We start from the raw sequence: 9,919 nt of genomic DNA on the forward strand, positions 1-9,919 counted from the left end.
TGCTTGCAGAAGTTTTTTGGTGAAGACTATTATGGAGAGCAGGAAGAAGAGAAGCCTCAGTTTGAAGATGATGAAGATCTGGAGGGTTAGTTCTTCATTTCTTAATCCATTAAACGATTTTCATCAGAAGCTGGGAGAGTGTCACCGGCTACTTGTTTTTGTAATAGAGCATTGGAACTGGGACACCTGGACAGGAGAGGAGCGATGTGAGGAAGACGAGTACAAAGCCTCTGAGCTGCACTGTGAGGACCAAGGCTTTGTCGTGAGTCAGCTTCTTTTAAAGAATATTTCAAAGCAAACACTGTTGGACTACTTTAACCTAAGTTGTTTGTCTGTGTGAATCCTCTGTTCAAAGATGGATGCCGACTTTGACCCCAACCAGCAAAGCACCTCCAAGAAGAAGAAGAAAAAGGAAAAGAATGTGAAAAAGCAGGACCTTCCAAAGATGGGCAAAAAGAGAAAGAGGTCTATCTTTGCTGAGGCTATCACAAAAACCAAGCCAGTGTTTGATCCCCGTGAGTGAGTGTGTGTGTGTGTGTGTGTTAACGCCCTGTAGGTGTGTGTGTGTGCTAACTGAAGGCTGCTGTTCTATAGAGGAGAAGAGCTTCGACCAGTACCTGGATGAGTACTACAAACTGGACTATGAGGATATTGTGGATGACCTTCCTTGCAGGTTTCGCTACAGACAGGTTGTGGCCAACGACTTTGGTCTCTCCACAGATGAGGTGACAACACTAACACTGTTACTTATGTGCTCTCATTGTCTCACATATGATCCCTATTTCTGCCCTTATGTGATTTTTAGCCCTCGTTAGTTCATGTTGGATCAGATGGAACCGTGGTAGTCCCCTGATTTAACCTTTTACAAGGTGTTAGTCTAGCTCTGTTTAAAGGGACATGTTTCTGATACCAATGAGTGTTACCCAAATATAGGGCCCTATGAAATCCACATTAACAAAATCACGGAATCGACCAAAGAAAACAGAATTCACTGTTGAACATGGAAATGGACAGAATCAGCATGGAACACTCTCACTGGCAAAGGATGTATTTTAATGAGGAAACACCCTCCCCACTCTCATCCTGGCTGCTTCAAACACTGCTTAAACCACCCCAAACGCCGTCTAAACTACCACACCGCCTAAATCACCCCAAACACTGCCTTAATCACCCCAAACACCACCTAAACCACCCCAAACACCATCTAAATCACCCCAAACACCACCAAAACCACCAGACCACCACCCTAAACACTGTCTAAACCACCCCAAACACTGTCTAAACCACCCCAAACATGATCTAAACCACCTCAAACACCGCCTAAACCATCACACTGCCTAAACCACCCCAAACACTGTCTAAACCACCCCAAACACCGCTAAACCGCCCCAAACACTGCCCAAACCACCACAATCACCACCTATACCGCCACAAACACCACCTAAACCACCCCAAACACCGCCTTAACCACCACAATCACCACCTAAACCACCACAAACACTGCCTAAACCACCCCAAATACCGCCTTAACCACCACAATCACCACCTAAACCACCCCAACCACCGCCTAAACTACCCCAAACACCACCTAAACCACCCCAAACACCATCTAAACCACCCCAAACACCACCTATACCACCCTAAACACCGTCTAAACCACCCCAAACACCATCTAAATTACCCCAAACACCGCCTAAACCATCAAACTGTCTAAACCACCCAAACACCACCTAAACCACCCCAAACGCCTCCTAAACTACCTCCTAATTTACACCAAACACTGCCTAAATCACCACAAACGCCATCTAAACCACCCCAAACGCCGTCTAAACCACCCCAAACACGGTCTAAACCACCCCAAACACGGTCTAAACCACACCAAACGCCTCTTAAACTACACCAAACACCGCCCAAACCATCCCAAACACCTCCTAATTTACACCAAACACTGCCTAAACCATCCCAAACACTGCCTAAATCACCACAAACACTGTCTAAACCACCCCAAACACCGTCTAAACCACCCCAAACACCGCCTTCACCACCACAAACACCGCCTAAAACACCCCAAACACCGCCTAAAACACCCCAAACACCGCCTAAAACACCACAATCACCACCTAAACCACCACAAACACTGCCTAAGCCACCCCAAAAACCGCCTAAACCACCCCAAACACTGTCTAAACCCCCTCAAACACTGCCTAAACCATCACACTGCCCAAACCACCCCAAACACCGCCAAGATTAAGATTAAGATTAAATCGGGGCTTTCGCCTTTAATTGGCCATGTAATGTTACTACATTAATGGAATTTGTCCTCTGCATTTAACCCACCCTGGGGGGGAAGTTAATCACCCCAAACACCGTTTATATCACCCCAACCACCGCGTACACCACCCCAAACACCGCCTAAACCACCCCAAACACTTCCTAAACCACCACACTGCCTAAACCACACCAAACACTGTCTAAACCACTCCAAACACCACCTAAAGCATCACACTGCCTAAACCACCCCAAACACTGTCTAAACCACCCCAAACACTGTCTAAACCACCCCAAACACCGCTAAACCACCCCAAACACTGCCTAACCCACCCCAAACACCGCCTAAACCGCCACAATCACCGCCACAAATACCACCACAAATACCACCTAAACCACCACAAACACCGTCTAAACCAGGGCTGTTAAACTCCAGTCCTGAGACTTTTAGATGTGTCCCTGCTCCAACACACCTGAATCTACTGAATAGCGCGTTATCATGCTTTTGCAGAGCTTGATGACATTGGTTTCAACCAATGTGGTGTTTGATCAAACCCAGCTCAGGGTTAAGTCCAGGTTTAACCTGAGAGTCCGGCTCCGTTAAGCCGGACTCTCACCTGCACCTGTAGTGTCTATAGTGTTGGATGTGATATCCAACAGCATCCAACAGCCCTGCTGCTGCTCCCACTGTTCATTTAGTGCTGAGTTCAACAAACTATTCATCAAACACGCACAAGTCTCATTAATTATATATTATTTAATTGTGATTACATTATCTCCTTTATTAAATGCTGACAGGTGTTAAAAAACTTATTAAACACACATGATCAGTTGTTTGCTATGATAAATTGACTAAATAACACCTTTAACCCTTTACTACTTTTAAAATGTTCAAACCACAGTCTGTTTTTTTTTTTTTTTAAACTAACGTGTTCGTCATTTATTTTCACTGCTCAGTAACAAATGACGTCACGTCCTGTTGTTCTTAGCATTGGTTCCTATTGGCTTCTCATTCATCGTAAAAGCTGCAGCTCATGCGCCGTCACCCTCTAATCATTAAATCTGTGATCGATTTCGTGGGTTTAATGAAGACAATTCACTTAAGCTAAACACTGTGAGCTGATTGGCTCAGCTGGAGAGATTGAAGCTGAGAAGAGTTTGATGAAATGGTTAAATCCATCATGGTCACGGATGGCTCAGCTGAACCAGGCTTAAAGGGGACATATGCTAAATCCACTTTTTTAGCCCTTAAATGCATTTTGATATATATTTAGAGTGTTTAGAAGTACAGAAAAGTTCAAATTAGTCTCTTCAGGTGCTCCGTTGATATCTTTATATTCTGTTTTGGTCATATTTTTCAATCTGTTTTGATTTTTCGATTCTCTATTACGTTTTTTGAACAACAACGTCACAGTATTTGCAGCGGAACTGCCAAATTAGGACATCGACTCCAGGCCCAACACTTAGAGCAATCCGCCATTTTTATTTCTCGCTGCGATTTTGTAGTCCAAGCTCAAGGATGCCGAAGTTACGACAGGATAAGTCAAAATGTTCGGTTTTTGGATGTAGTAACCCACACGCTTCATTACACCGTCTCCCAGCATCAGAACCTTTTCAAAGTACCTGGTTGAGTTTTATTTTTTATGGAAATGTACCCACATCTGTGGTTAAGGTCATTTTTGTGTGCGCGAAGCACTTCAAGGATAACTGCTTCATCAACCTCCACCAGTATAAAGAAGGATTTGCCGAAAGACTTTGTCTGATTGAGGGTTCAATTCCTTCTATCTTTGGAGATGACGAACAGAGCACTTCGGTAAGCTGTAAATAATGCTAAAAAGTGTGATGATAAGACGTCCCTGTCATTGTTTTGTTAGCATTAGCAGTTGCACCATCTTCATATGTTAGCGCTGTGTGCTCGTTTTCGATCCTTGATGATATGGCCTACGTGATTTAATTTAAGTCTAAAGTTTTTATTAGTCATTTCCTTTTGCCGTTTTTGTCTCCGAAAAGACTGTATTAAAATGCATTTCGTGACGTTAGCTTGGCGCTAGCGTTAGCCCGGTGCTTGTGTTAGCTCACTTGTTAGGGTTCTGCAGGTTCATCATCTTCATTTTCATCTCGCTCCGCCGGGTCAGACTCTGGTTCGAACATGTAAAGCTGGATGAACAAGTCTTCCGTTGTTGACATTGTGTAAATAACCTCTGAATAAAAAGTTTATGCGCCGCTACATAGCCGTATCTCTTCTATCAAACTACAAAAATGGCCGAGCAGGGTGGAGTTGAACCGAGTGTCACCTGAAGAGGGGGCGGGGTATGGAGTGTCTCATTTGCATTTAAAGAGGCCGCACCAAAACGAGTTTCTCTCAGAAGCACATCAGAAAAGGGGTAGAAAAGGGGCCTGTGGAGCTATAATAATGAGGAATTCAGACCCAAGCATTGCAGTTCCGCTTTATATAGACCACAACTGTATGATTTATATCTAAAAAGAAAGGATTTAAAACCATGATATGTCCCCTTTAAACCATAAGCCTGGCTCTACTTAGAACACTTTGATGAAATAACCCCCAGGTGTGTTGGAGCAGGGACACATCTAAAAGTCTCAGGAATCCGGCCCTCGAGGACTGGAGTTTGACAACCCTAGCCTAAATCACCCCAAGCACCATCTAAACTGCCAAAACACTACGCAAATCATCACTGACTTCTAAATACAGAGCTGACTAGTAGGGCTGTAGTCAACCAAGGAAATGGTTGGTCGACCAAGACTATGGCACATGTAGTGATTAGTTAACCAAAAAAAAAAGAAAACGGAAAATTAATGAGCAGGTGCAGAGGAGGACAAGGAGAAAGAAAAAGAGAGATATATTTAGTTTTGGTGTTTTGTGGCGCTGCTTTGCTTTTAAACACAGACCATTTATGAAATGAACCTTTGACTTTGACCAGAACCCTACAAAGCAAAAGTGAAACCTACAGGTCCGACAGACATTAGGTATTTATATCAGAGCCTGACCTGAAACCCACAATTAAAACCGATTTGTTCCTCATACAAATGACGTATTTACATTTGTTTTAGTGGTAAGCCTGCTTTTATTAATAAACTGTTAATGTCAACATCAGATCAGCGCACGTGGAAACAAATGCACGTCAAACACAGGTGAGCAGTGTGCCCACAGTGCCAGAGACAGCAATGGATCTATTTATATAATCCACGTATCAAATATAAAGATAATTCATGTTCTTGTGCAGAAAAAGGATTGATTCAATAGTGGATGCTTGTGCGTCAAGCCTGTCTTAATTTGTTCCCTCTCTGCTCCAAATCAGAGCGGTCAGTGACAACACTTTTTTTTCTTTTTTTTTGCAGCCAGCACTCACTCACACAGAGCTGTATGTCTCTGGACATATAATCATGTTTAGACTTTAACTCATTCAGTGCCAGCCATTTTCAGATTTTCTACCCCCTCAGTGCCAGCCGTTTTTGAGCATTTTGACTGATTTTAAAGACCCACAGAATATTTTCTATGACTATCTGAAATCTGACACCAGATTCTGAAAGATTGAAGACTCTACTTTTATCAAAAAAATTCATTTGTTTCTGGCTCATTTCATTCTTTTGTAATCATCCGTTGAATAGAGCAAGTTTTACACAAATCTTCAGTTTCAGAGCAAAAAGCTGAGAAAACAGATATTTGTAAAAAAAAAAAAAACCCTGTCAGTGACTTGAAAGCTATTTTTTTTGCTTTAGTGACAACTAACATCTGAACATTGTTTCCTTATATAAAACGGAAAAAAAAATCAAACAGGGCTTTTGATGGCAAAATTATTATTATTTATCTATGTCAGAGTTGAATGTATTTCTTACTGTATTTTGGCGTTCCTCCAGCTTTCTCTCCCATCAGTCTGCACACACATACCTTCCTCTTCCTCCCCGACATGCAGAGTGTCACTGCTTGCCCCGTTTTTTTATGGTTTTATCTCACCATCGCCACATTATCCATGAGTTCCACACATGCTCTGGTCGAGTGTGCTGGGAACGTCAACTCTGTATGTAGTGCCATTTTCTGTCTCAAACTCCTTTCTTCTCTCCCTCTGAGCTCTGCTGAGCATGGATGATCTCTCATCCAAAGGTGCGCTGCTACCTCCTACATGTCACCTATTATTTTGCTATCTGGCCCACAGGCTGGGGGTATTTTGTACCCCCCTCCTCCCGACACGCAGCGATGACCCGTTTAGCCTGGGTAGTTGATGGTTTTATCTCACGATCACAACATTATCAATAATCCACTCAGGTCCACACATGTTTTGTGTTAGTATGTGGAGCTGTGAGCTGCTGGATACGTCACAATATCACTCTGTAGTGCCATAATCTCCCTTTTTCCTGCTTCTTCCTCCTTTTCTGGGTAGCATCAGTGGCTAGTCTCTCATCTAAAGGTGTACTGCTGCCATCTTGAGGTCACAGGTGGTCACTACATCACCCCACAGCTTAGATATTGATGAGGGACCTCCGCCAGGGTGTTTTCTAGTAATCCCTGAGAAAAAACGCAAATGACGAGTTATCTCGTCAATGGCACTGCGCGTTTGGATTTGAAATGACAAGTCATCTCATCAATGGCACAGAGCGTTTGGATTTGAAATGACGAGTTATCTCGTCAATGGCACTGAGTGAGTTAAATACATCATATTGATATTTAATCCTTATCACCATTATAAGTGCTTTTTTTTTTAAAAAAACGGTATTGAAACTGATACAGTTGCTGGTCGACCAATGAAAGTCTTGGTCAACCACGACGGTATTAGTCGATTAAACGACCAAAGTTGGCAGCCCTACTGACTAGTGCCCACTTAACTTTGCTGTGCCTGTGAAACTCTGCCTGTTTCTCGTCAAGCGGGAAATCAGGTGACATTAATGCTGTTCTCATACATCTTTATATGACATATACATAATTAAAAATGAGCAGTCAGAAAAATCCATGTCACTACAACTTATATCTATCTTTTACTTGTACAGTATCTTACTTTATTTTTGACTTACATCTTTGTTTAATTATGGGGTTTTTATTTATTATTTATTTTGTTTTTTCACAAGAGTTAAAAACTAATATTTTCTGAAAAAATTGGATTAACATTTCAAAAAAAATTTAATTAAATTAACGTGTAAAATATGGAATTTGGGAAAGAATAAAAAAGATTTAATAGGGCCCTATATATAGTTATTTAGGAATCAAGTTAAGCTGATGTTGAGAGGACGAGTCTGTATCGTTCACGCTATAATCCATTAGTGTTAATCTGAGCAGCCTTTGGTTTTACTCGGACACCTCAGTGAAACTACAGCTCCTCTTCGTTTGAATTTCCCAAAGAAAATGTTACGAGGCAAACTACAGTAACCTTGGAATATACTTAGTCCTAGGATACACTAAAATACAAATAAAGTGAAATTAAATCAGGACTAAGCAACAGCAGGAAATCTGACAAGCCACAAATAGTGAAAAAAGAAATAAAGTAACTAATATCTTCGTTAAAATGGAGAGAAGGAGTCCTGTGAGACTTAGTTCAGATTTACCATTTCTAAAAACCCTGACTCAGCAATTTTGTACTTGTCCAGCAGCAGCACAAAGACATCACAATTCCCTCACTCTCTGGCTTTTCTACATGTTAAACACAGTCAATTTTAAATTGATTGCTTCATAAGCTTCATTTTTTTTCAAAGTGTTATTAGTGTTCATTGTTTAACAATAAACTACCATCTCATTTAAAGCAGGACTAAGTAACTTATGCTTAGTGCTCCTGCTAAAGGTCTCTTTTGGTTATGTCACTGTCGTAAACACTCTGCACCCAGCCCCCTGCCCCACCCCACAGCTACATGCACACCTTTGCTCTCCAAAGACATTAGCAACAGTGGCTTAGTCCGTACGGACATGGGTTGGGAACCGGAGGGTCGGGGGTTCAAGTCCCATGTACATGTTCATGCACATGATGAATGCAAATCCTTACATTTCTTACAGAAATATGTGAAATATTTTTTAAAATATAGTTTTTTTAAAAAGAAAAACATCTTTAGTGCCTGTCTAATGCATTTTTCCTCTATTATTAATCTAAAAACGATCATTGTTTTTTTAAAGTGAAGGCAACTTCAGTTTTTAAAGAAAACAAAACTTTTATTTACATCATTCCGTCATTACAAGGTTTCCAACAGTTTTAAAGTGTGTTGTGGAAATATATTCAAATGTAAATGAATATACAGTAAATAACAAATGCTCGCCATGTGTTTCCTTTTAAAAACGGAGCTGACGGGTGGTCATGTGACGCTCTGAGAGGCGTCTGTAGGATGTCTGGCATTGCACAGGGGACAAGCGTAGTCATGCGCACACACACACCATGCAGTGATGAGCCGACAGTGACTGAACTGGTATTGTCTCCTTACTAATGAGCTCTGACCAGGAAATGATGTCACAGTAATCTTCTCTCTGAGCAGAATCTTTTCTAAGTGTTTGTAACTTATACACAAAGTTCGTCTTTGTCTTAAAAACATTCTTTTTCTTCTCAGATTTTGAGCGCAGACGACAAGGAGCTGAACCGCTGGTGCTCCCTGAAGAAGACCTGCATGTTCAGGTATGATCCACACCTCCATGTGTTCCTGGACTTTTTCTACTCATCTTTATCTCACCATAAGGTCTGAGAAAGAGGAGCTGAGTGATCTGAAGAACTATCAAATAAAAGCACAGAATAATGGAAAGAAGAAAGAAATCCTGAGCTCTGTGTACTCTGGGTGAGTAGAACATATTTCACCCATCACTGCTGTCAATGTGACGTTCCTCTGAATATCACCTGCAGAGAGGACAAAGAGGAAGCCTTGGCCCCAGGAAAGAGGAAGAGGGACCCTGAGAACAAAGCCCACCGAGCAGAGGACGAGAATGTGTTCACAGCTGATTCTAAAGAGGAAATCAACAGCACTCGCCAGGAACTAGGAGAAGATGACGAAGAGGAAGAGATCCTGATTCCCAAGAAGATGAAACCAGAGGTGACTGCTGAGGAAGCAGCAGTGCAGAAACCAAAGGATGGAAGCAGGACTGACAGGCCACGGTGGTTAAAGAAGCCCCAGCGTTCAGGGGGGGTGAGAATCGGTGGGCGAGAGTTCAGCAGACAGAGACTGAAAGCTTACGGCCTGAATCCAAAGAGACTTTACTTCAGACAGCTAGGCCGACAGAGAAGGAAAGCACAGAAAAACAGTCAGTGAGTTCACATTGTGTTAGAAATAAGTTCCTGATTGGAGGGTTAGAGTGTTTTATTCATACATTCTATTAACAAACACCCATTTTTCAACACATTTTGGTCTTTTCCATTGAAATGTGTGACTGGAACTCTGGTTTGTACCACAACTAACTCTACATCCTCTTTCAGCTAAAGAATATATATATATATGAAGCTGCAAACTTGTGTTTCCTGTTAAGAATGTAATTCTAATACAGTTAAGAGGCCATGTCACTAACATTTACCCATGCAGTTCTCTGAATGAATATTAAAATGTTCTTTGAGTTTTAAAAATGTTAAATGTTTGACTGGTGTTTGCAAAATATGTGAAGTTTGTAACTTCCATTGCAGGAAAAATAAAGGAAATAAGTTGTTGTAGTTTTTGAATCATGATTTTGCTAAAAACAAGC

General features: G+C 41.6%; 1 protein-coding gene and 1 non-coding gene across 2 annotated transcripts in view; both read left to right on the forward strand.

Moving 5' to 3' along the window:
- The window catches only part of kri1 (KRI1 homolog), a 28,296-nt gene extending 18,413 nt beyond the window's left edge, over nucleotides 1-9,883 (forward strand). Inside the window, exons 12-18 of the mRNA XM_028454691.1 lie at nucleotides 10-85; nucleotides 168-262; nucleotides 356-515; nucleotides 595-725; nucleotides 8,806-8,870; nucleotides 8,932-9,027; nucleotides 9,093-9,883. Coding sequence (XP_028310492.1) covers nucleotides 10-85; nucleotides 168-262; nucleotides 356-515; nucleotides 595-725; nucleotides 8,806-8,870; nucleotides 8,932-9,027; nucleotides 9,093-9,495 — 1,026 coding nt within the window. The 3' untranslated portion in view covers nucleotides 9,496-9,883. The remainder of the gene's footprint in view (nucleotides 1-9; nucleotides 86-167; nucleotides 263-355; nucleotides 516-594; nucleotides 726-8,805; nucleotides 8,871-8,931; nucleotides 9,028-9,092) is intronic.
- Nucleotides 8,637-8,733, forward strand: LOC114469091 (Z30 small nucleolar RNA). Its single transcript, XR_003674718.1, has one exon. It is a non-coding gene; the product is annotated as a Z30 small nucleolar RNA (small nucleolar RNA).
- Nucleotides 9,884-9,919: the final 36 nt, after the last annotated feature.

The sequence above is a fragment of the Gouania willdenowi genome, chromosome 8 (genome assembly GCF_900634775.1).
Source record: "Gouania willdenowi chromosome 8, fGouWil2.1, whole genome shotgun sequence".
Lineage (NCBI taxonomy): Eukaryota > Metazoa > Chordata > Actinopteri > Blenniiformes > Gobiesocidae > Gouania > Gouania willdenowi.